At 26.8% G+C, this 26,682-nt stretch overlaps 5 protein-coding genes across 5 annotated transcripts; 3 read left to right on the top strand and 2 right to left on the bottom strand.

Annotated features, from left to right (window-relative positions):
• Positions 1-378: 378 nt before the first annotated feature.
• LOC105255063 (mRNA export factor) lies at positions 379-2,467 on the bottom strand. The gene is made up of 7 exons (XM_011264121.3): positions 2,279-2,467; positions 1,886-2,194; positions 1,506-1,679; positions 1,357-1,428; positions 998-1,279; positions 686-880; positions 379-609 (listed from the first exon to the last, which is right to left on the bottom strand). The coding sequence occupies exons 2-7, from the start codon at positions 2,141-2,143 to the stop codon at positions 523-525; spliced, it is 1,068 nt and encodes a 355-aa protein (XP_011262423.1). The 5' UTR covers positions 2,144-2,194; positions 2,279-2,467; the 3' UTR covers positions 379-522.
• A 6,639-nt stretch (positions 2,468-9,106) lies between these two features.
• On the top strand, positions 9,107-12,219 carry LOC105255101 (nucleolar GTP-binding protein 1). The gene is made up of 9 exons (XM_011264196.3): positions 9,107-9,154; positions 9,248-9,522; positions 9,602-9,839; positions 9,923-10,165; positions 10,241-10,495; positions 10,577-10,861; positions 10,943-11,221; positions 11,428-11,571; positions 11,820-12,219. Exons 1-9 carry the CDS (start codon positions 9,107-9,109, stop codon positions 11,973-11,975), a joined length of 1,923 nt encoding a protein of 640 aa, XP_011262498.2. The 3' UTR covers positions 11,976-12,219.
• Positions 12,220-12,682: 463 nt separating this feature from the next.
• On the top strand, positions 12,683-15,354 carry LOC112637091 (protein roadkill-like). The gene is made up of 2 exons (XM_025406017.1): positions 12,683-12,981; positions 14,295-15,354. Exon 2 carries the CDS (start codon positions 14,309-14,311, stop codon positions 15,329-15,331), a length of 1,023 nt encoding a protein of 340 aa, XP_025261802.1. The 5' UTR covers positions 12,683-12,981; positions 14,295-14,308; the 3' UTR covers positions 15,332-15,354.
• A 753-nt stretch (positions 15,355-16,107) lies between these two features.
• LOC105255062 (fidgetin-like protein 1) lies at positions 16,108-18,201 on the bottom strand. Its single transcript, XM_011264120.3, has 2 exons — positions 18,025-18,201; positions 16,108-17,937 (listed from the first exon to the last, which is right to left on the bottom strand). The coding sequence occupies exons 1-2, from the start codon at positions 18,192-18,194 to the stop codon at positions 16,152-16,154; spliced, it is 1,956 nt and encodes a 651-aa protein (XP_011262422.1). The 5' UTR covers positions 18,195-18,201; the 3' UTR covers positions 16,108-16,151.
• A 560-nt stretch (positions 18,202-18,761) lies between these two features.
• LOC105255099 (pre-mRNA-splicing factor SYF1) lies at positions 18,762-23,691 on the top strand. Its single transcript, XM_020028719.2, has 15 exons — positions 18,762-18,884; positions 18,977-19,125; positions 19,217-19,538; positions 19,736-20,035; positions 20,149-20,290; positions 20,458-20,609; positions 20,688-20,908; positions 21,107-21,269; positions 21,370-21,483; positions 21,571-21,733; positions 21,807-21,916; positions 22,081-22,284; positions 22,597-22,819; positions 22,889-23,035; positions 23,565-23,691. The coding sequence occupies exons 1-15, from the start codon at positions 18,852-18,854 to the stop codon at positions 23,639-23,641; spliced, it is 2,520 nt and encodes an 839-aa protein (XP_019884278.2). The 5' UTR covers positions 18,762-18,851; the 3' UTR covers positions 23,642-23,691.
• The last annotated feature ends 2,991 nt before the right edge of the window (positions 23,692-26,682 follow it).

The following is a 26,682-nucleotide window of genomic DNA, read 5'->3' as shown; positions in this document are numbered from 1 at the left end:
ACAAAATTATGAAAAAAATATCTCGAGCTTTTTTAAGGGACTTTTTAATATATAAATGAAAATACTTATAAAACATTCGATATTATAAAATATGTTGTCCATTCATGGAAGAGTAGAACGATATCGAAGATATTAAATGTAAAAAAATTAAACGCGCATTTTTTATTTTTTGTTAATGTATATATCATAAATTTGTATTTCAATATTGACTTATTTTTACACAAAGAGAATTGTGCTTGTCAATATTCTGGAAATTAAACATACTATAATAAAATTAAATACTATATTATGTTATTCAATACTATATTATATTATGCAAACATTATTCATTTAGCAAATTATATAAAAAATCTGTATAACCTGCCTATAGAAAAAAATCGCATAAGTAACCTGCTATTAATTTTATATTTTAACAATTTTAAGTAAAAAAGAATAAAACAGTAAAATATTATAATCTACTGAAAAATGTGTAAATCCTCGTGATTACATTTGAATTCACACATTATCTTGGAATCGATAAGCCTAAGGTGAAGCTTTTGGTTTCAATTCATCATAACATGGTCTCAAAAAGATTTGATTCTTCTTTGCTGGATTATAGTATTCGTGTCCCTAAAATATTAAGAAATCTCGTTAAAAATAATATTAAGTATATGCAATTTTTCTATTATTTTACTTTGATACTTACCTTGGACCAATCATAAGAAACAGCATATGCAAATATCTGTCCATTGTGATTAAAACAACAACATGTAATGGGTTGCTCCATTGTTTCAGATGATTTTAACTTTGTACGTGCATCTTTATCCCAGAAACCAAATGTACCATCACCACCTACTGTTGCTACAGTACCATGTACTGGATGGAATGCTATGTCATTAACCTATACACAAATCAATAAATAATCAAAAAATTATTGCAATTAAAAGAAATTAAATTTCTATTGAAGAATAAATGCAAGCTGAAAAATTTAAAGATTTTTAATAAAATGTCTACCAACCGCATAAATATCCTGATATCCATTTGGTGTACCATTAGTTCTATGACATTTAAATGTGAAATTTTCTTTCGTACTAAGATTCAGATGATGAATTGCTACACGTCCCTCTGTGCTTCCAATTGCAAAACCAGTCGGGACTTTCTTTTTGTCTCTGAAAATTGCTACGCAACGATATTGATACTTCAAGCTCAACTCAACTGGTTTGTATTCGCGTGGACTACCTTCCAGTTGGTAAACTATTAATCCACGTGCAGCTGTGCCCACTACTGCCATCGGATAATCCTGTAATATTGTTAATGTGTATATACTTTCACATATTAGAAGCAAATTTTATTATATACATATATATGTGCACATACCACATCCGCACAATAACATCTTTCAGGTAAGTTGATGGTCATTGCAGGCTTAGGACTACGCAAATCCCAAAACTGAAAATTTTAAATTTTTTATTAAAAATATAAAATATAAATTAATAAATTGTCAAAAAAGTTTGATAAATATTAACTCTTAGCGTTTTATCCCAGGAACCAGTCATTAGACACGAATATGAAGAAGCCTTTATCCAATGACATGTCCTGATAGGTGCATCATGCGCTGCCACCTGCATGCTCTGATTTGTAGCCAGATCCCAGCACTTTGCCGTTTTGTCACATCCAGCCATAAACACCTTAGTTCCATCCTGACAATATTTATATCATTTAATATTACAAATTTTGATTTCATATCATTTAATATTACAGAAATTAATGTTACAAAAAATATAATTTTTTATACAAATATTACAATAATTTTTTTATACAAATATTACAATAATTTATTTTATTAAGATTGTATTAAGATTCACTATATATATATACAATCTTATATAATAAAATAGTCACTTACATCACTCCAGCACACAGCCAAAACAGGCGCTGCCATGCTTTGCATTGATTTAGGTACCGTCTTGCCAGATTGCTCGACTTCCCAACAGCGAACATTGCAATCCCAGGAACCGGCTACAAGGAAATTCTGTTGGATGGATGCCGGACTGAACGCCAGACTAGAGATGGAATCGTCCGGTGGCGAAACGACTTCGAAATCCTGCATGGGATTCGATGTATTTGACGTTCCTGTTCTTAATGTATTGTTTTGATTGAACATTTTCAATTAAAACAATTTCGTTTCTTTCCTGAGATATACTCGCAAAAATCTCTGTGAAAAAATGAGGAATGATGTTTACGTGAAAAGAGGTTAACTTCTCTTTCGCAAGTTATTTTTTTCAAAATGTATGTGTACCTTGTTTTTTCACATTACGCAAAAAAACTCTACTTTATGTCGTTATGCCGAAAGTACATACAAAATAAACAAATATGTATTTTAGTTGACGTTAGCAAACTACAAACGTGAATGCGTATTTACGTATGCGGCACACGATGGCTGTGTTCTAATATTGTATATCACGTAAACTACAGATTTTCAGTACTGGCAGCGAATTTTGGAACGCAGCCCAAATGTAACTAAAATCAGAGTGCTACAAAGAGTGTATCGCTTCCAGGGATTAAAGTCACTAGATTAACAAAGTATCACAATTTTGATCTCAATAAGATAAGCTGGAGCAAAAATGACGTATCCGATAGTATAGATATAGGCTGCGATTGTTGCATTTCTCCACACAACAACCTGGCATTTTTGATATTTTCTTCTTTTTCTGCGCAACAGAAGGAGTTTTCTCACCTCACACACAACAGGACACAGGACAAATCAGGATCAAGGTTAGAAAAATTGCACTTATTGTTAGTATAGATAGCTACACAAAGTGTGCACTATCTGCACTATCGGACGCCATTTTTGCTCCATCTTATCTTATTGAGATCAAAATTGCGGTACTTTGTTAATCTAGTGACTTTACCCGAGAATGTCAAGGTTCGTTCGAACGCGTGATGCGCGTAAACATAATACACGCATGTATGTGCGCCAATAGCTCTTTTAAGAAAATACTCAGGACTGAAACAGTTTCACCAACTGGTCAATTGACGAGTTTTTGTATCAGTGATTGGTAGAATTGTCTCATATATGAAATAGTTGAATTGAACTTTTTTGAAAAGTTTATTCGTCGTTGTCGCGATATTAACGTCCGGAATAAGTGGAATATATTCGTAAGTTATATACAATTTTATTATTAATAAATAGTTGATTGCTCTCGAAATACGATACTCGATTATACGATAGGAATCAAAATTATAAATTATTACTTTGTTGCAATCTTTACGAGCAATGATTATTCTTCTATTTCTATTTCGTTTCTATCCTAATATATATGTGTACACACACACACACACATTTAGAATTCTAATATAATAAATAAATATTCTCTCTGATATCATTTGATCTAAATATAATTTGATTCAGAACGCGCAATAAAACGATCGAATAAAAATCGGATAATTAACATAACGGAAATATACATTTTTAAAGTTATATACAAGTGTATTTATATACACTATGTAATAGTGTATATAATTTATATACACTATCTAATATAAGTATATCTTTAAAGTCACACACACACACACACACACACACACACACACACACACACACACACACACACACACACGTACACATGGATTAATTATTTATTAAACACACATCTTTAAAGTCACACACACACGTACACGTACACACGGATTAATAATTTATTAAACACACATCTTTAAAGTCACACACACATTCACACACACACGTACACGTACACACGGATTAATTATTTATTAAACGATTAATATACTTCGTGAAGTTATTTCCATTTTTATTTACAATTATGATCTTTAATAAAGATTTCTTATCATAATAAAAAAATTTTATATCGTTTATCAAAAGTTTAAATTAGATTTAAAAGTATATTATTGCTTCGATAATAATTGATTATTTCACTGTACCTATTTCGTGAATAGCTATCATTACAGAGATCGCGTAGAGTTTGACAATGCAATAAAATTAATAATAAAATTCCAATAAAATTAAATACAAATTAATTATAATAATTAAATATAAATTTGTTTATAATTAACTTTTTCTACGTTGAGAAAAGTTATTCGTTTCTTTTGGAATATCTTAAAGATTCTTTTAATTAAATTTTACAAAATATATAACTATTAAATTTATAGTATTTAATATTTAGAAATAAATAGATAATATTTCATTTTTATATAGATTAAGTATACGATATTATTTATTAAAAGAACTAATATATCTTTTATGGATCTTTTTGTTAAGTTAATTATTTAGATCTACGATTCGATTGTTTTACTGCATTTCAATCCGAATTATATATTTAAATGATCGAAAAATAAAACGATAATAAAATAATAAGCAATATATCTATTTTAAAAATAGTGTATATAAATAATAAATAATAAATAATTTTTATAAATTACTCACCGCATGTCTCTGGCTGCTTCAGGCTCTCTCCCTGCTTTCTGACTGTCCGATACTTTTCTAGATGTCCTTTTCTTTTGTTGTTTCATCCTTTGTTGTTTCCTTGTAGCAGTCACGTATTCACTCGCGAACAAACAATTATATTTCAGTTAATTATATTTCAGTCATATGCAGAAACGATCGCGAGACACTTTGCACGGCACTCCCGATCGCAAAATAATCATACGAGATACGAGTATTTTTATAATATTATTATTATTTTATTATTATTGTAAGAGAGGAACACAAAAATTACAATAATTCGCTCGATTTTTAAACGAAGCCAAAATCATGCACCACTCGATTCTTACATTAATTAACTATTTCTATTTGTTGATGTATAATATATGCATAATAACGCGAATCATAAGATTAAAATATTAAAGTAATGTAAATTGATGATACAGCAATCGTTTAATTAATATGATATATATGCATGCAGTTTAGGAAAGTTTAAAACATCGGGCGAAATCGAATTTCATTCTATGCAATGTTAAAGAAATAATTATTATTCGTAAAGTTCGATAATCGGAGAATATTGCGAGAAAATTTGTAATTTTTGCCCCTTTCGCTTCAATTTTTATTTGCAATAATGAAAGATCGCGTTTCGATGAATTTATCGTCGCCACAATTTCATGTCATTTATTAATTAATTATTTGTCAATTGTAATAGTCGAATTATTATATTTCGATCTAATCGCGATCGTACTTTTAGGAAAAGAATTCGATAATACGGAGCGTTCCGTATCACTATTTTACCGCTGGAATGTCGCCGTGCGAATGAGGGGAGGTCGTCGCGTATATAAACAATAGCGCGCTACGTCACAAGGTCGAATGACGTGTTAGCTCGCTACGTCATAAGGTCGAATGACGTGTTAGCTCGCTGCCGAAATATTTAACGCGTACTGTGACGTATGTGAGAATTGTATTTATATACAAGTATATTTTTAAAGTCTCACACACACACACACACACACACACACACACACACACACACACACACACACTCACGTACACTGAGAAAAAAAAGTTGTTAACTCGACTAAACCGTTTAACTAAATTATTATTTTTTTAATTGAAATATCGAAATATTTAAGTTAAATAAATGTCATGTTAGATTTATAATAGTTAAATATTCCAATTAAAAAGATAATAATTTAGTTAAATGGTTTAGTTAAGTTAACAACTTTTTTTCTCAGTGTACACAGATGAATTATTTATTAAACCTCACGAGATGTATTAATCGTTTAATAATATAAGTGTATTTATATCACCCCAGATAGCACTAAACATTTCTATGAACGTCCTATGAATATTCTTTAAGAATGTTTCGAATATTCTATAAGACATTCTTATATATTTATAGTATGTTTACAGTATATTCGAATGGCACTACTTTAAATGTTTTTCGAATGTGACTAGAATAATCTATCGAATATTCTATGTAACATTTTATGTATATTCATAGAATATTCCATATATGTCCTAATAGAATGTTCTATAAATGTGCGTAATATATTACACAGAATATTCTATACTCATTCTATAGCCCAGATTCTGAGTTCTCTTTTATTGATAAAAGTGCTTCTAAAAGTGGCTTATAGTCAATGAAAAGTCTTATAAGCCACTTTTAGAAGCACTTTTATCGATAAAAGAGGATTCAGAATATGGATTTATGTATTTACATTAAAATAAAATAAAGTCTCTTCATAAACATAAATTATTATTTTCAAAAATAGCTAAATTTCACCTTTTTACAAAAAAAAACAAAAAATTAAGTAGAAAATAATATAAGTTGAAAATGTTAAAGTATTAATTTTTTCTATTAACGGATATTATCTGTTTTTTAATCTTAACACTTCCACATTATCAATTTCTTTTGTATTTTAAGTAATTTTTGTTCTTATAAAAAAGAATTTAACTGTCCTTTTGAAAATAAACAATTTCATGTTTTTTAGAACTGATTATTTGATTATATATGTTACAGAAGTTTACATTACGTAATTAATAAATACATAAAGTAATTTTAAGTTCATTTTTTTATTTTAAAAAATAATTTTTAAAAGTTTTTACACATATTTTTATGAAACAACATATACACATATTTATTAATATTTATATAAATATCATGTAAATATAAAATATATTATATTTATAATGGAAATAATACTTTTGAATTTAATACTAAAATTCATAAAATCAAAATTTTTTAACAAAACAGAATTACCGAAGATTACCGAAGATTATGTCTAAGTGTCTAATATTTAAGTATACATATGAATCTTAAACTTGACTTTAAAAAAAACAATTCATAAAAATAATTATACATTCCAACAAAAGAGAAAACTAGAAAAAAATGATTATTGTTTATTTCTAAAAACTTGAAGTGTTTTAGAAATAAACAATAATTATTTTTAAAAATGTCAAATAAATGATTTTTTATCTTTTGTACTTAACATTGCACTTAAGTTGCACTTAAAATAAAATTATCTTTTACTTGCGAATATGCATTCAAAATAAAATTGCACTTAAGTTGCACTTAAAATAAAATTATCTTTTACTTGGGAATATGCATTCAAAATAAAATTTTTTTGTACTTGTAAATCTTACGAATTTTTTTCTTTTGTTGACTGTTTCTGTCGTTCGATAGATTTTACAAACCAATATTTTATTACAGCCTCTATCATCGCTTCTGAGCAGCCATGCGTTTTTTGTACAGCAGATAATATTGCTGAGCAAATTCGAAGATTAGAAAAGTTACGTTTTCCTTTAAAACCTATCCAACTATAAGTCTTAGACAAATCATTAGATAGTATTCTTGTTAACACGCGTTTCACCATCTGTTTGTAGGATGTTCCTCCGAATATGACCGCTTAAAGGCTTGTTCGTAGTGCGTAATATTATTAGAATATAGCTTGAACACTGTAAGAAAGAGAATTTTACATGAAAAATAAGAAAATAAATATATACAATATACCCAGCAAACAAGTAAGTTATATAATTGTTATTCGGTGTTTGCTGAGTATGCATTTTGTGTGATTTTCTTCAAGCATAACCTTAAATGTACTGAAATATATTTATCTTGAACTGTTAAAAGAATGTAAAAAAAATTACTAAAAATATATGGAAAAATATTCTTAAGTTTTATTTAATTTTTGATAAAATAAAATTAATAAAAGAAAAAAGATAATTACCTCTAGTTAAAACGCTATCATTTCATGTAAAGTACATGGCAAACATGGTCAAACACTTAACGACGCACATGACGACAAAAGACGAAACCGCTCACGAATATGGCCGCTTAAAGGCTTGTTCGTAGTGCGTATGGTCTTAAGGGTTCTTTTACACTTAATTTAATTCGAATTTCATCTATACTGCACATGCGCAATAAAATGTGCAATGAATAAATTCAACCAATATTCTAAGAATATTCTTCTCTATTAGAAATATATTATTTACGATTTTAACATTCTACGTATATTCATATAATATTCAATTCGAATATTCTAAAATTAAGAACATTTGTACTTTATAAGAATATTCATAGAATATTGTGTGCTATCTGGGTCCAAGTATATTTTTAAAGTCTCACACGTATTAAAAGCTGCACTTTTCATTTCTCCTCTCTTTCTTTCCAACTACTAAATATAGATCTATCATTTTTAATATAGATCTGTCATTTTTAGTGTACATTATTTCAGTAAGTGGAATAAAGAGCAAATCTTTTGGCACATTTAAAATGTACAGGAAAGTTTTATCTGATGCGTTTTTTTCAATAGAAATATCTGAAAAAAAATGCATACGTCTTTTTTAATCTTAGTCTTTCTAAATAAAAATTAGAATAATAAATTTGCAAAATAATTTGCTTTAATATATTTTTATTGCAAACATATGAAGCAAAGTGCTCAAGGTGCATCACTATGAAAACATCGATAGAATAAAAAATAGATCGCATACAAAAAAATTAAAATATTTACATTACATATTTGATATTTCTGCAAATATTTCCATTATTTTGAGATTGATTTGTTTCATGATATTGCAATAATTAAAGTATGATTTCTGATATAATCTGCCATGAGACTGCAGAGAAAGCCAGCTTTAATTCTTTATTTTGTTCAATATTTTTAATAATATAATAATTAAATTAAAGTTCTATGAAAATATGCTTGAAATACTAAATAAAAAAGATTGTTTCGACTTCGGGTGTTTCGTTTTCGACTTGTCGGGTTCAATCGCTCCAAGATAGTTTACTAGACGTTATTGACCAATCACAGCCATTCTTTTGAAGAATGTAACCATATATTCTTCTAAAGAATGACTGTGATTGGTCAATAACGTTTAGTAAACTATCCCGAAGCGATTGAACCTGACAAATCGAAAACGCTATTACATTTTTACGTGCAACATGTCTACATTCTACACAAATATTGTATACTATGCCTTGTGTAGTTTACGATTTTGATATAATCTTAAACTAACGAAATTTCTGATATAACCTTATACATAACACGTGTTTGCACGTGTTTCTTGATTCATTAAAAGAAAGAAGATAAAGTGTTTGTACTTTGTGTTTCAAAAAGATATTAAAAGAAAAAAGAAAAGTTTTGTTTCTAACGCAAAAGCAAATAAATTAAAAATTAAAAAATGGCTTTATATAATTTCAAGAAGATTGCAGTTGTTCCACCTGCGAAGGTTGATTTTGATATATTGATATATTTTATATTTAATTTCTTATAGATTCTTAAAACATTGAATAATCGTATTTTGCTTTCTTCATAATTATAGGACTTTATCGATATAATTTTATCGAAAACGCAACGCAAGACACCGACAGTTATTCACAAGCAGTATAAAATTACGAGAATACGCGCGTTTTACACGCGAAAAGTAAAATTTACTCAGCAGAACTTTCACGATAGATTATCTCAAATAATACAAGAATTTCCTAAGTTGGATGATGTGCATCCCTTTTATGCTGACTTAATGAATGTTTTGTATGATAAAGATCACTATAAGTTAGCTCTTGGACAGATAAATACTGCTAGGCATTTAATTGACAAGTAAAAAAATACTTTATACTTACATGAAAATATATATAAAAATTATATACAAAAATTAAGATTTATTTTATGATTATAGTGTTGCAAAAGATTATGTTCGTTTATTAAAATATGGAGATTCATTATATCGGTGCAAGCAATTAAAGAAAGCTGCTCTCGGCCGAATGGCCACTATTATGAAAAGACAAGGAGCCAATTTAACGTATCTTGAACAAGTTCGCCAACATTTAGCTCGATTACCAAGTATAGATCCATATACGCGCACAATAATTATATGTGGTTTTCCAAATGTTGGCAAAAGTAGTTTTATCAATAAAGTAAGTACATAAAGTAAATGTTGTGCAGTCATATTTCTTATATAAGTAATATTTAATGTAATTTTATATTATTTAATTTACAGATTACTCGAGCGGATGTAGAGGTTCAACCATATGCATTTACAACAAAATCTTTATATGTGGGGCATACAGACTATAAATATTTGACATGGCAAGTAATAGATACACCTGGAATATTGGATCATTCACTGGAAGAGAGAAATGTAATAGAAATGCAAGCAGTGACTGCTCTTGCTCACTTGCGAGCTGCTGTGCTTTATTTTTGTGACTTGTCCGAACAATGTGGTCATACTTTAGAAGAACAAGTGAGTTGAAGATCACAAAAGAGAATAATCATAATGTCTTAATATAATATTATAAAAATTGTTTTGTCCATATAGGTAAAATTATTTGAATCTATAAAGCCTTTGTTTACAAATAAGCCCCTAATAATAGTGCTGAACAAAACAGATATTGTACGTTTAAGTGAATTATCCCCGGAAAAGAGAGCTATTCTAAAATCATTCGAGAACGATGCAAACATACCCATGTTAGAAATGAGTACCATTACTGATGATGGTGTGATGGAAGTAAAATTAGAAGCTTGTGAACGATTATTAGCCTTCAGAGTCGATCAAAAGATTAAAACTAAAAAGGTAATTTGTCTCTAAAAATTTTTCTGTCCAAAATACTTTGATACATAATCATAACATATAATCATTCATAATAATTAATAGGTTGAAGGACTTCTTAATCGACTACATATTGCTCAACCGAAAAGAATAAATCCTAATCGCGTTCCGTGTATACCAGAAAGTGTTCTGAAGAAAAGACAGATTGCCGCAGAGAAAGCCGAAAGAAAGCGCAAACTAGAGAGAGAGATAGAAGAAGAAATGGGAGACGATTATGTGCTCGATCTTAAGAAGAATTACGATATCGAAGGAGATCAAAAGTATGACATCATACCAGAGATTTGGGAAGGTCATAACATAGCAGATTACATAGATCCGGATATATTCGAAGTCAGTTCTAAACTTTATCTTATTGAATTGTATGAGACTGTAATTGCCCTGATAACACGTGTCGTTCTTTCCATTTTTCAGAAATTGAATCAATTAGAAAGAGAAGAACAATTGAGAGAAGAGGCCGGCATGTATGATTACAAAGTACCCGAATTATCGGAGACGATGCGCGAGATCAAGCAATTAGCGAAACAAATTCGGGATAAAAAAATCATCATGAGGGAGGAGACGCGAGTAATGAAGGCTTCCACGAAGCCAGTTATGCCACGTACAGCTGCGGCCAAGGTTCGCGATCGATCGGTTGCAAAACTGAAGGAACAGATGGAAGATTTGGGTGTAGATATGGAAGATACTGAAAATGTAAGTGTTAATATCTATATAGAATTTAAATATCACCAAGAAAATTATTTAGAATATATTGTGGTATTTCAATTACTATTTTGATACTTTTGTATATATATGTATGTGTGAGTGTGTGTGTGTATGTGTGTAAAATGTATATAAAAAATATATATATATTTTTTTTCCTTCAATATCTTATACACTATTACAACTTTTTTTTATAGGCACATTTCAAACGAACAAGAGCACGATCCAGATCGCGTTCAGAACCCGCTAGAAAACGTATGCGTTTGGAATCAGTGTCACAGTCGCGTGCGCGTAGTATGTCAAGACCACCACGGGATGAAATGGGTGTTAAAGATGTGACGGTATGTAAAAAAAAAAGATATTTGAAGAGTTTTAATCGCGTACAACATATTATAATCCTATCCATGTTTTTAAAAATTGATATTTATATTTATATAGATCGATTTATCTAATTTTTCTTAAAGTGAAACAATTCTTATTGAATTCAATCTTTTATTTTAATTATATTTTAATTTTTATATGAAATATTCTTATTGCATCTATTATATACATAAATAAAAATGTAATATAATATTTATTCGCGTTTCAGATGAAGACAAAACTGAAGAATATAGCACACAAAGCGTTAAAGAAAAAGATAGCCAAGAAAGGTCTTAAAGGCGAAGCTGATCGTTTCATTGGCAATAAAATGCCGAAACACTTATTTTCTGGTAAAAGAGGAGTCGGCAAAACGGATAGAAGATAAAATTATATATATAAATTCTTTTTTTTATATTATATGAAAGTATAGAATACAATAAAATAAAAATATTTGGAAAAATATCTTGGAGCTTGCAAATGAGATAAACAGCCCTTATGCTGAATGAAATTATTGCTATCTTGATGAAATAATCTTTCATGCCGATGGTCAGATTTCCATATTACATTTATAATTAAAATCGTAACACTTAATATGTAATGTCGATAGTCCTACAATTTTAATTTTGAATATAAAAAGTTATATAATAAAATAATAAAATACAATGAAATCAAAGATATATATTCATATGTAGACACACTTTAAATTAAGATTTAATTATTAATAATAAAATATTAATATACAGTTTATGAAATTGTGTAATCATTTACTTTAATAATTTTCGTTAAGATATTAATTATAGTTTTATATTATTTTTAAAAATTATAATTTAGATATAATGCTCATACACAAAATAGAAAAATAATGAAATATTTATTGAAAATTGATAGATAATGTACGTTATTATCAAGAATTTTATTTTTACGAAATTTTTTTGAATGCGACTATTCTCGTGTTTGATAATAAAGATTTTAATAAAATATATCAAAAATTTTTTAATTCGTTCATTAATAAATATATATAACTAAATCTTCATTGAAATTGTTATAAGATTCATTTTCAGTGAAAATAGAGACGTAAATAAATGAAAAAAAAATTTCTCTTTTGATTGGTCAATTAAACGCTTTGATGTACGAATGGTATCAAGTTAAGTCTTTGTTTGATAAGACTTATACATAAGACGATTGTTGGCTTAAGAAAGCCCTCTCTTCGGTATGTGTTTATGCCTAACATAGTACAAATAATATAATCATCAACTGGTGTATTCAGTCCTATTTTTGATCTTAAACAGCCATTATAAGAAGAAAAATATAAAAATTCTACAAATAAAAGAAGTGATTATAGTCTACAAAAAAAATAACAGCTACTAATCGTGTTGCGATACGAATAAAAGGTTTGTAATTGAGAATTGTGTCTGTGTGTAGAATTTCTTAGAATATTTATATCTGTATGTATACATATATGTATTTCACTATTAAGTTCAGATTCCTCATTAAATTGAAAAAAATTAGCGAAGCAAGTATGGAAATTTAGTTCATTGAACTATATCATTGATTTGTAAATAGAATGTTTTTTTTTCTAGGCGTTTATAATTTTTTCTTTTAAAATATATATTATTAAAAATATATATTATTGAATAAGATTAAATTTTATATTACATTTATATATAAATAAATGTGATAGAAATAAGTATGTGCATCAGATATAATTTCTAATTGATTATAAAATGTGTTATAATCTTGTATGTATGTAATCAATTTGTTATGATTTAATTATTTGTATTATTTTTATCATAGAAAAGCATAGAGTAAAAACTCTCATTGGATAATCTATAATTTTCAACAAAAATTTAAAATTAATTTTAAAATATAATTTTGAACATTATATATAATGCTTGATATATATTGATATGTGTGAATATATTGGTTATTGATTTATATGTCCTTTACATATTTAAATATTTTCTTATTGCATTATACAGCATACAAAATTTATAAATAGCATTCTGTCTTGAATTTTGTTACGAATTATACATTGCCTAAAAAGCCTCTTTACAAATTTATTAAATTTTGATAATATTTAATATATTTTTTCATTTTATGTTTCTGATAAAAAATGATAATTTTGTTGCATAATTATCATTTTTATAAAATTATATGGAATAATGATAGTGTTGATTTTTTAATCTTAAAATGTAATATTGTGTATTTAATAGTAATTTGTGAAATTACTATTAAAATAATATTGAAAAATATTCTTTTATTATTTTAAGAAGTAATTATTTTATAGTATATTTTTTTATTTATCTTATTTTTCAAAGTCTTTAAGATTAAAATCGAATTTTTACATTGCTTTTAATTATATAATTGGAAAAATTAATAACAATGTAATGTATATATCCAAATGTATATATCCATATATTGTTTATATCCAAACAATTTTTTTTATTGTAGAAAGTAAAAAATCATATACTTTCAGAATTAAAATATGATTCCACTGTCTAGTTTTGAATATATAATTGATATAAAATTATAAGATTACCAGAAAAAATTAATGAATAAATATCAATCGACTATTTAACATACTTGCATATTATTCTCTCTCAATACGCTTATAAAAAAATTCAAAATTATGTGCAAGATGTTTTTTAAAATATAATATTTATTTATAAGAATATATTACTGAACATCAATTATATTTTTGCAGAGTTGATAACAACGATGAATAGCATAATTGAAGATATCAAGATTCAGCATTGCCAAACACAAGTGAAGCAAGACAGATTCTGTTATACATGGAATATTGTTGATTTTTGGAATATTTATAAATTTAAAATTGATTTATATTCCAGCAAAGCCAAAAATAATTTTAGATTTCGTATGACTCCTATAGAGAAAGGCGATGAATCAACAATAAACTTTTATGCTTTTATAGAATATTTTGAAGACAATATGAAAAAAAGTTCTTTTAACAACTGGATTCTTAACAAAGCTAACAAAAATATTTGCTGTTCTATTTTGTTTAAGGCTAATGAAAAAGAAATTGCGAAAATAAGCTCGCAACATCTAGAAATGAAACCTCAAAATCATTATCTATTATATTCACTACCTGTTTCATTTCTTCCTTCTGCATCTTCTAATATGACACTTACTATATACTTTGAATTCTTTATATTTGTTGGAGTGTTTGACAATAATATATACTATTCACATAAGAGACATGCTACAGATATTTCTATTTATGAGGAAAAATCTGATTCGCTTGTTACATTTGTAATAGGTCAAAAACGTCTTGAAGCAAATAAGTATTTATTATGTTCAAAAAGTAAAGTCTTTAAAGCCATGTTTAATGATCTAAAAGAAAATGCAGATGAAATACAGATAACTGATATAAAATACAATACATTAAAGGAATTATTATTATTTTTAAAAATTGGTTATTTATCTCGAAGCTTGGAAAATGTAAATGCAAGTGTAAATGTATATGAACTTTTTAGAGCCGCAGATAAATATGATATACGAGACCTTAAATTAATATGTGAACAACACTTAATTATATGTACAACAGTAAATAATGTTCTCGAACATTTTAAGATTGCACATTTATATAATGGAAAAATATTGGCGGAATGTACCAAAAATTTTATCAAATTATATTTAAAAGTTTTTGTGGGTGCACCAGAATTTATAAACTTGATGCAAATGTATCCCGAGTTATTAACTGAGATTAAAAAAGCAAATTAATCAATGAAAACTTTAAAACATACACGAAAGAATTAGAATATATATGATTTCTACATTTATAGAAAGTTCAGATTTGGATTTCAGAATATTCCTTTTAATTTATAGTATAGTATAATGCATACTTGTGATATTTTAAAATATTCTTTTTTTTATATTATGTATATGGATTATGTGAAAAATGTTTTTAGTTTTGTGTGCTTTAGAGTAAAACATAGCATTAAAGAAAAACAATAAAAAAATGTTTATTTTATATTATGCGTATTATATTATATGCATATTGATTTCGTATTATAACAGCAATTTTTTGTTATTACTTTACTATAAGATTTTGATTTCTTAAAAGTTAAATTTTATTCTAAAAATTATTATATAATCTAATATAACACGAATTAGAAATTAAGTTTATTCTATTTGTTCAGTTCATTTTTAATGTAAAATATAATGTAAAATTTAAATGTTAAATATTAAAAAAAATATCAAATATATATTCTTAAGTTAGCATGTAATTGGTTTTTTATTATTGCTTTATTGTAAGTTATGAATGATTATTTATTCTGACAAATTCTTTTGGTCTCAAAGAATATGATATCTATATAAATTCATACATGTACATTTATTGGCAATGTTATTGTAGCAAAATATGTATGTCACATCTTGTTATAAATATAAGAGAAATAACTTTCTAGTTAATTTTGGTAATGAATTAATGATAAAACTCATAAAAATATATTTTTTTATAAGCTACATATATTACAAAAACATGGTATTATAAAAATAAAAAATAAAATTTTTTTTCAACAATCTCAGTATTATAATTGACTTATTTGTTCATTGTATCACTTTTTACAGAGTTTTGCGCATTACCAGATCCATAAGTACGATCCCATTCAATATAAATGTTAAGATCTGACTGAGCCACGCTAGGTCGTACGTTAATGAGCGCTTGCTCGAAATCGTAATTCGTTATGTGCCTCACATCTTCCATTTTGATATCTGCCAGCTGTTCGAAAGGAATACTTCGAATCGGCTCCATACTTGCTTCCTTGCATAGATTTGTCATGTCGGCTCCGGAGTATCCTGCCGACTTTTGTGCGATTCTCACAATATCTTCTTCAACGAGATTGTGGCGCACCGATGTTAATAAATTATTAATTATCTGTTTACGTGCTTCGAATTCTGGCAGAGGGACGTATAGTCTTTTGACGAGACGCCGTCTTGCTGCCTCGTCCAACTCTTGGGGTCGATTGGTTGCGCCGACAATTAGAATGCGATCGTCCTCCGAAGTCGTCGCACCGTCTAACTGTACTAAAAACTCCGTTTTTAGCCTCCTGGAGGATTCGTGTTCCGTTTCCGAACGTTGTGTCAACAGCGAGTCAATCTCGTCGATAAAGACAACGGATGGTTGATGGACCCTGGCTACTGCAAACAACGCGCGAACCATTTTCTCGCCATTGCCAATCCACTTAGATGTTAAGGAACTCGCTGAAATCGAGAAAAACGTGGACTTGCTCTGTGAAGCAATACATTTACCAATGAGAGTCTTTCCTGTTCCAGGCGGACCAAAGAATAAAATCCCTTTAGGCGGACGACGAAGACCAGTAAAGATGTCCGGTCTTAACATAGGAAATACTACCACCTCTTTAACGATCTTCTTAATATACTCCAGACCGGCGATATCGTCCCATGTTATCGTCTTGCCCGATTCCATGATTTCGCTTCTAATCAGTTCGATCATGTCTGGATCGATATTCCTTAGCCTCTCATCTTCCACTTCTTCTGGATTTGCTTTGTTTTGTAATGAAGTATTGCTCTGCATCGATTTTTCCTTATCTCGTTTAAATGGACAGACGAATTGAGAATTGGCTGTCGAACGACCACCTAAAGTTTTTTTCGGCGCCGATTTGTTCCTCTTCATTTCTTGGATATATAATTCATCTCTGGCACTTCTAAAAGAATCGAATGTGTTCTTTCCTATTTTTGTATCTTCATCCCTAGATTGTGGAGAAGCAGCTCGTTTTAATTTTGGTGCATATGAATTTGTTCGTCCATACGATCCTTCAATTGTATCATTTGTATTATTGTTACTTAATATAGGTCTTTTTTGTACAAATTTATCCAAATTCTGATAACAAGACTGCTTGTTGGATTGTATTTTTGATGCATTCTGTTGAATATGCTTACTAGAACTATCATTTCTATGAATATTTGTAAAATATGTAGATATATTTTGTTCACTATTATTAGACTTCAACAAAAGTTCTTTATTTGAATTTTGATTAGAAGATGCTTGTGATTGCAAAGAAATTTTTTCTTTTGGCATGTCTTTATTTTTCTTTGAATTATTTACTATTTTTTCTATGTCTCTATCATTATAAGATCTTCCTTTGCAAGATGAAGTATTAATTTTCTGACAAATCAAAGGTTTTATAAGATTCAGTGTAGCATCTTCATCCTTTAATTCCGATTTCCATTTCAATGGATCATTTTTTACATCCTGTAATTGAGATTTAATCTGCTCCCAATAATTATTTATTCTATCTGTCATTAAAGTATGATAATCTTCAAGGTTTTTTCGTAAAAGTACTGCCATAGTATCCTCTGAATCACTGTAATATATAATATTTTAGAAATAAATAAAAATGTTTATGAGAAATTTTTAACATGCAACAGAAAATATAACTTATTTAACTTACAATAACTTTGCTGTCATATTTTTCATAGCAAGTGATCTGCGTTCAATATCTGTTATGTCAAAATCTTTATCTTGCTTTGAAAATCTCAGCATATGATAAGCAGCCAGAATATTATTTTTTTCCATCTTTAATTTTTGTGAGACATGTATGTTCGCATTATTAGAGTTCATGTTTAAATCTTTATAAATAAAAATAATTTTTAATTAAAAATATACTTAACACAATATATTTCAGAATAGCTTAGATATTATTGCTACAAGTTTCAACAACTATAATTCAAACGAATTCACATCTTAGCGCTATAATTTAATATCTTTTTGTGTACATTTGACACTTGTTATAGCATATAATATTGAATATTTAGAGAGTAAACTGCATTTACAAGCAGTATTGCGAATTAGAGGGAAATTTCTTTGATGAAACTTTTGTGCGCATACGAGACTCACATAACTAATGCAATTGGTTATAAAATAGAGAATTTCTGAAGTCCCGAAAATTTTTTAGCCAATCGTGTGACATTATGGCTGTGGTTGGCTCTGGATGCTTTGAAACGTTTGATTGGCCAATCAAGTTAAAGAAATTTTTTCCTTTTATCCTGATTAGTCAATCGAACGTTTCAAAGCATTCAGAGCCAACCACAGCCATAATGTCACACGATTGGCTAAAAAATTTTTGGGACTTCAGAAATTCTCTATTTTATAACCAGCTCTAGAACGTTTTCCTAACCGCAGCCTATGTTTACATGTGTTTCTCGCTGAAACTCTCAGAAATTGCGAACGTATTTTGCATATCGACGGATAGAAATTTAATAAAGAAAAGAGGAGAAAATGGAAAATAATGAAGATAATTTATATGCTTTTGTAAATACGTTTATAAAAGATAGAAATATTTTATAATTATAATTAGATAAAAAAAGTGTTATGTATGTAACCTTAAAAATTTTGTTAAACAGAATGAAGAGGATTTACCATACGAAGAAGAAATTTTACGAAATCCATATTCAGTCAAACATTGGCAACGCTATATTGATCACCTAAAAAATTCGAAAAGTAAGAATTTAAATGTGGTGTATGAACGAGCATTGAAAGAACTCCCAGGCAGGTAAAACCATTTTTTATGTTTTTTCTTTGTGTAACTGCTTATGCTTTATCAATTTTTATATATTATTCATAATATTTATCATTTATTACAGTTATAAATTATGGTATAATTATCTTCGACAACGTGTAAGCCAGTTAAAAGATCGATGTATAACAGATCCATTGTATGAAGATGTTAATAATGCGTTTGAGCGTGCTTTGGTATTTATGCATAAAATGCCACGCATATGGATGGATTATTGTACACTAATGACTGAACAATGTTATATAACACGAACACGTCAAGTATTTGATCGTTCTCTTAGAGCTCTTCCCATCACGCAGCACCATCGTATATGGCCATTATATATTAATTTCTTAAAGAAACATAATGTTTATGAGACTGCTGTCAGGGTATTTAGAAGATATTTAAAGGTACTATTTAATAATACTAATATTTGTAATAATTTATATTATTTAATATTATTACATAATCTCCAAATTTTTAATTAGTAAGAATATGCTTTATGATTTAAGAGAACTATTTTTGTTTTTGACAACAAAAGTTTTATTAAACATATATTTTATTTTATATATAAATATGTATATATATTTATATGTATTCCATACAGTTGGCTCCAGAAGATACAGAGGAATATATAGAATATCTAATATCAGTTGGTAGACTTGATGAAGCTGCTGTAAAACTTGCACAAATTGTCAATCAAGATGATTTTGTATCAAAACACGGGAAATCTAATCATCAATTATGGAATGAATTATGTGATTTAATATCAAAAAACCCTGCCAAAATAAAATCCCTGAATGTAGATGCTATCATTAGAGGTGGTTTAAGACGTTATACAGATCAATTGGGACCTTTATGGAATTCACTAGCTGATTACTATGTTCGAAGTGGTCTTTTTGAGAGGGTATATTACTTTCATTATTTATTTAAAATTATAACTTTTTATATTTTATAACATATATTATTTATCAAAATATTATATTTTAAATTATCTTTCAATATATATGTATTATTCAGGCAAGAGATATTTATGAAGAAGCTATACAAACTGTTACTACCGTCAGAGATTTTACTCAAGTTTTTGATGCTTATGCACAATTTGAAGAACTTAGTCTTAAAAAACTTATAGAAGAAGCAGCAAAAAATCCTACTGAAGAAGGTAAAGATAATGTATATATTAATGTGTATATTGAATTTGCTAATAACTTACAATATACTATATATAAGTAGTTATATATGTATAATATATATAGTATACAATATATATATTATATATAAGTTCACATATTTATTACTAGTTTGATTAATTATTTATTTTTGTATTAGATGATATAAAATTAGAATTGAGGCTGGCACGATTAGAACATCTTATGGAAAGGAGATTATTATTACTCAATTCTGTATTACTACGACAAAATCCACATAATGTAGCAGAATGGCACAAAAGAGTTAAACTCTATGAGGGACAACCACATGAGGTAAAAAAATATTATGCAAGATTTACAGATATATATCTGTGTTTCATATTACTATATCTAGTATATATTTTTGTATAGATAATTAATACATACACAGAAGCAGTGCAGACAGTGCAGCCACAATTAGCAGTTGGTAAATTGCATACATTGTGGGTTGCATTTGGCAAATTTTATGAAGAAAATGGACAAATAGAAGATGCTAGAGTGGTATTTGAAAAGGCGACTCATGTCCCATATACCAAGGTAGATGATCTTGCTTCAGTGTGGTGTGAATGGGCAGAAATAGAAATTAAACATGGGTAAGTTTAGTTACTCATTCAAATTCATGTTTGTTTTATAATTAATATACGAATAACGAAATACTATATAAAATTACTTGTTAAATCAGGTAAAGAATAATTGAATTTAAATATTCTTTAACATCTTTATAATATTTTCTATATATATGTTTTTTTAAATATTTTTATAAATATTCTTTATGTATTATTGTTATACAGAAATTGTAAAGAAGCTTTAAAACTCATGCATCGTGCTACTACAATGCCAGCTAGAAAAGTGGCATATCATGATGAAACAGAAACAGTACAAATGAGATTATACAAATCTTTAAAAGTATGGTCTATGTATGCAGATTTAGAAGAAAGTTTTGGAACATTTAAGGTATGTCATTATTACATATACAGTACCATAGTTTTTATCATATTACTAGTATATTTTTATTACTAGTATATTTTTAACTTTATATATATTTATTATACAGACTTGTAAAGCAGTATATGATAAAATAATCGACTTGAAGATTGCAACTCCTCAAATTATCATTAATTATGGATTATTTCTCGAAGAAAACAACTACTTTGAGGAAGCATTTAGAGTATGTTAAATATTTTTAATTAATTACACATCACATATATTTTTAATAAAACCTAATAACATTTTATAAAATTAATTTTACTTTTAGGCATATGAAAAAGGTATTGCATTATTTAAATGGCCTAATGTCTATGATATTTGGAATACATATCTCACAAAATTTTTAACTCGATATGGTGGTACGAAATTAGAACGTACCAGGGATCTGTTCGAACAATGTTTAGAACATTGTCCACCAAAATATGCTAAAGGTATATAATTTCTTTTTTAGATTATCTTACATCAATATTATATAAAAAGAAAGTAATTAATCTCTTTTTGCAGCCTTATATTTACTGTATGCAAAATTAGAAGAAGAACATGGTTTAGCAAGACATGCTATGTCTGTGTATGAGCGAGCGACAAATGCTGTTCTTCCGGAAGAAAGATTTGATGTAATATTTTTATATATGCTAATAGTTTATGCATAATCTTAAAACAGTTATTATAGAAAAGGATTTGTACTGCTGTATATTTATATATTTTGCAGTCTTATATTAATTTTTTATATATTGATTTTATCGAATTTAAAAATAATTAATAATTTCTCAATTTGTAGATGTTTAACATATATATAAAGAAAGCAGCAGACATATATGGGGTGCCGAAAACGCGACAAATATATGAAAAGGCCATAGAAGTTTTAAATGATGAGAATACTAGAGAAATGTGTCTACGATTCGCAGAAATGGAAACTAAATTAGGAGAAGTAGACAGAGCGAGAGCGATATATGCACATTGTAGTCAAATATGTGATCCAAGGGTATGATATGATATATATATTTATAATGTATAGTAATGAAAAAAAGACAGTATTACACATAGAGAAGAGTGTAACAGTATACAGTTATTTTAATTTAATAGTTATTTTATTTAATTATTTCTAATATTATTAATTATTCAAAAACTTTAGCCATAACTTATTCTGTTTGGAATTTTAATAGAGCAAATTTCTGAAATTTTTTTGAATAAATAGTGATAAATAATGATAAATAGTAATCGTATGTCTCCGCGAGATTAAACTAGGATATTTTATACATACATAACTTTTTTCATGCATTGAAATACTATATAGGTCACATCAAAATTCTGGCAAATTTGGAAAGAATTTGAAGTTAGGCATGGAAATGAGGATACAATGCGTGAAATGCTTCGAATTAAGCGTAGTGTGCAAGCTATGTATAATACTCAAGTAAACATGATGTCTGCACAAATGTTAAATAATGCAGCTAATCAAATATTAGATGTTCCAATGGATGCTATGCGTTTATTAGATAGTAAAATTACATCAAATACAGGTAATTAGAGATTAATATTCTATTCTCTTTGTTTTTTAACAAGATATCTTAATAAATTTTAAATTGCAGAGAATGCTGCTGATCTCAAAGGAGGTATTAAATTTGTACGTGGTATAACAGAAAAAGATGGTAAACCAGAATCTTATGTGAATAATCCAGATGAGATTGATATCGATATGGATGATGAAAATGAGAACGATGAAGAAATAGAAGAAGGTAAATTGACATACTTATAAATAGCTTCAAAATTGAAATATTTTACATTTATATATATACATTTTTTTTCTTCTTTTCTGCTTTACTCAACATGAATCAGATTATACACAGGATTAAATTTTCATTGTATTAAATTTTTATGACATTTTTGTTCATAAATATATATTTTTGTTCATAAATATATCAGAAAGATTTATCATTTGTTATAAAGTTTTATCATTTGTTGCAATTTTTTAAAACATTTATCTTTAAATACTTTTATAATAAAAATTATTTTTTGATTAAAATCAAGAATTTAAACTTTTAAATGATTGATGAAGAATAAGATTGTTATCTTTTAAAGTTTATTTATATTTTATCTTTAATGATCTTAAAATGTTATTATATCAATTTTTATTAAGAAAAAATCAACCAATAAATCTGTTATTGTAATTTAATGTAGTGAAAATAAAAGATGTTATATATTATACACACATGCACACAGACACAAACACAAAGTCACTTTTTAATAATGTTTATCTATTTTCAGATGTACCAATTGAAAAACGAACTATACCATCTCAAGTATTTGGTAGTTTGAAAACAGTCGAAGATGAAGATGATTAAAATTTAATAGGCAGTATGACAATTGAACAAAATCTGTAACAATTATAAACTTTTGTTATATAAAAGTAATATTTTTTGATTATTAAATGAAATTATTTTCTAATTTCTTCACGTATTTATAGAATTATTTGTATATTTACTATTTTTAAAACATTTTAATAAATGTAAAGATCTTTATATAATGCAACCTGCTAAATTCACTTGCAGAATTAAAAAATGACAAAAAAAGACATATTAATAAGTAATAATAATACTGCATGTATATACTAAAATCTATTACAGTATATAGTATATATCTATATAATAAAATATATAGCAAATTATATATTTAATAAATATGTATGATTTATAATCATAACATCATAATCAAAACATTGAAATCCTAAATATATTTGTAACAATTTATTTGTGTTTTTTTATATCTTTTATCTTTTATTTTTTTCATCAATATTTTTCAAAGTAAATTTTTATATAAATTTGATTTATATATAAATTAATTTTCTTGATTACAAGAGAATAAAAAAGTATTTCAAGATCTGATCATTTTGTTTTAAGAGAATCTGCGAAGTATTGCAATAATTGAAAAGAACATTAATAATATAAATATAAATATATATATGTGCGTATATTAGCTTTTTCTTTTTTAAGTTTAATATTTATGTTCCCCGAATTTTCTTTTTTATTCTTTTTAATGATACACCAATTGAGATATTTATTTTTGAATTATTTTGTAGAGATTGATCACGGAATGCGACAATGCTAACAATGTTATCATTATAAAAGAGCATTGTTTTTGTGTGAGATAAATTATCTATCACCAACGAAATACTGTTAAAATGTTACCTTACGAATACTCGCATAGTTTGAAAAATTCTCTATACGTTACATTCTCGCAGGAAATATAACGGCCAAAGTAAGTAATGAGCATAATTGATAACAAAAATGCAATTATTCAGAAAGAAAATTACATCGGTATAATATAAAGCTAAAATATAAATCTATAAGACGTTAAAATAATAATTTAATATAATCATAAATAAATAAAACAATATATAATATATAAATAAATATAAAATATATATTAATATAAATAATGATATAAATAAAAATATAAGTAATTTAATATAAATAATAATTGATTATTTATAAGTATTTGTATGTTATTTCTTTCAATAACTGTTTTATATATTTATATGTGTGTGTGTGTGTGTGTCTGTTATCTTATCTTTTTTGTCTCAGCATTTATTTATTAATTTTTTAGCTCTTTGAAAATCATAGTCTTCTGAAATGCAAAATTAAAAATTACATTGTAGAATTTGAGTTTGTGGAATTTACAGTAAAACAAATTTATATAGTTTATACACGTTTTTGTATTATATTATTATATAATCTATATAATGATATAAAATAAATATATTTTATAAGAGTAATACAAATTAGGGAAATATATATTTTTTGTAGATTTATTAAAATTTTACACACACAGTTGTATTTTCAATAATTAAATAATAATTTTATATATTTTATATTTAATATTTTTATTAGGATTTTAACTCAATTGAATCATAGTTCTCTCCCTCTTTATACATTTTATTGAAAGAAAATCAGAATTTAATTTTTGGATTTAATATATTGAATATTTTACTAGTAAATTTAGATTAAATTTTTTTAGTTAATTGTAAATAAAAAATAATCATTTTTTTTAAATTAATGTATAATAAATTCCGCAATATATATTAATCATTTAATAAATAATTAAATATACTTCAAAATATTTATGTAATATTTCGTATACATATGTAAAATTATATGAGAGAACATTGGTTTGATTAGCACATTTGTGCTTCACCTGTTAGAAGATCGATTCGAAGAGCAAGACTTTTCTATAATTGAACCATTGATGCTGGAAACTAATTGAGCGCAAAATATCTATAAGAAGAGGAAAAAATATTATGCTGAGGGCGGTATGATGTACTTTATTAAAGATATTAATAAAATCTTAATTACAAAAAATATAAATGATCGATCTTTTCGACAGTCAGCGACGATTGGCGACAACATGAAAGTTATTTAGAACTTTGGAATTAATGAGCAACAAAGTTAACCGACATGGCACTTTGACATCAAAGTTCTAAGTTCTCGTAGCAAATAATAATCGCACGATTAAATCTTTTGAGACAGATGAGACAGGTCAACCGATCTAATCTGATTAACAGCTACAAGGGCTCACATTTGCACCTTATTCTGTTTCGCTATTAGATTAGTGATTGAGTTACAGGGTTACATGAGGAATACGACATGGATTAGAAATACGAAACTGCAGCATATAACATCGTATTATTTGTGAATTAAGAGAGAAATGTTCTTAATTTATTCGTAATGATATTATATTTTTATTGGGAGATTAAAAAGTATTATATTATATTGCATTTATAATTATAATTGCAAACATTTTTAGTATTTTTAATATTTTTATTTACTTTTACTTAAAGATTTTAAAATATTTTAATTTAATATACGCTTTACTTATGTTTCTCGTTAAAAGTAAATATTAGAGCAATAAGAGTAAGATAATAATTATTACATCTCAGAATTTTATTAAATTAATTTTCCGATTTTATTCGAAAGGAATTCGACAAAAGAAAATATGCTTTAAATTAAATTTAAGCAGCAAACGTAAAATATTCTCTTTCTCTTTCTTTTTTTCAAGAAAATTTCTTTTAATTTAAATTTTTTTAGATATATTCCGTCTTAAGTATAAAATTTAATATCTCATTGAGATAACGTTACTTTCCTAGTTATTTATAAAATTCTTTTGCAAAGACTGTCTATGAAAAAAACATCTTAGCTGATGCATTATACGCATTACATTAATTATACAAGTTTAAAAGGACAACATTACGTTATAATTATATGTCATAATTATGATATAAATATGATATAAATGTATACATTATTTGAGTTATTAAAAAAATATGTATACGTGTATATATATATATATATATATATATATATATATATATATACATGCACTGCATAGA

This window comes from Camponotus floridanus, unplaced genomic scaffold (assembly GCF_003227725.1).
Source record: "Camponotus floridanus strain SB8 unplaced genomic scaffold, Cflo_v7.5 scaffold13, whole genome shotgun sequence".
In the NCBI taxonomy this organism is placed as follows: domain Eukaryota; kingdom Metazoa; phylum Arthropoda; class Insecta; order Hymenoptera; family Formicidae; genus Camponotus; species Camponotus floridanus.
Note: the sequence above shows the minus strand (reverse complement) of the source record. Positions and strands in the feature narration are given on the sequence as shown.

Coding starts and splice junctions, on each gene's coding strand:
- LOC105255101 (XM_011264196.3), top strand. CDS start 9,107: ATGGCTTTATATAATTTCAAGAAGATTGCAGTTGTTCCACCTGCGAAG. Junction 9,155..9,247: donor CAGTTGTTCCACCTGCGAAG/GTTGATTTTGAT, acceptor TCATAATTATAG/GACTTTATCGATATAATTTT. Junction 10,166..10,240: donor GTCATACTTTAGAAGAACAA/GTGAGTTGAAGA, acceptor TTGTCCATATAG/GTAAAATTATTTGAATCTAT.
- LOC105255062 (XM_011264120.3), bottom strand. CDS start 18,194: ATGAACTCTAATAATGCGAACATACATGTCTCACAAAAATTAAAGATG. Junction 17,938..18,024: donor AATATGACAGCAAAGTTATT/GTAAGTTAAATA, acceptor TATATATTACAG/TGATTCAGAGGATACTATGG.
- LOC112637091 (XM_025406017.1), top strand. CDS start 14,309: ATGAATAGCATAATTGAAGATATCAAGATTCAGCATTGCCAAACACAA.
- LOC105255063 (XM_011264121.3), bottom strand. CDS start 2,143: ATGTTCAATCAAAACAATACATTAAGAACAGGAACGTCAAATACATCG. Junction 1,429..1,505: donor CCTGGGATAAAACGCTAAGA/GTTAATATTTAT, acceptor TAAAATTTTCAG/TTTTGGGATTTGCGTAGTCC. Junction 881..997: donor GATATCAGGATATTTATGCG/GTTGGTAGACAT, acceptor ATTTGTGTATAG/GTTAATGACATAGCATTCCA.
- LOC105255099 (XM_020028719.2), top strand. CDS start 18,852: ATGGAAAATAATGAAGATAATTTATATGCTTTT. Junction 22,285..22,596: donor GTCAAATATGTGATCCAAGG/GTATGATATGAT, acceptor AATACTATATAG/GTCACATCAAAATTCTGGCA. Junction 22,820..22,888: donor TAAAATTACATCAAATACAG/GTAATTAGAGAT, acceptor TTTAAATTGCAG/AGAATGCTGCTGATCTCAAA.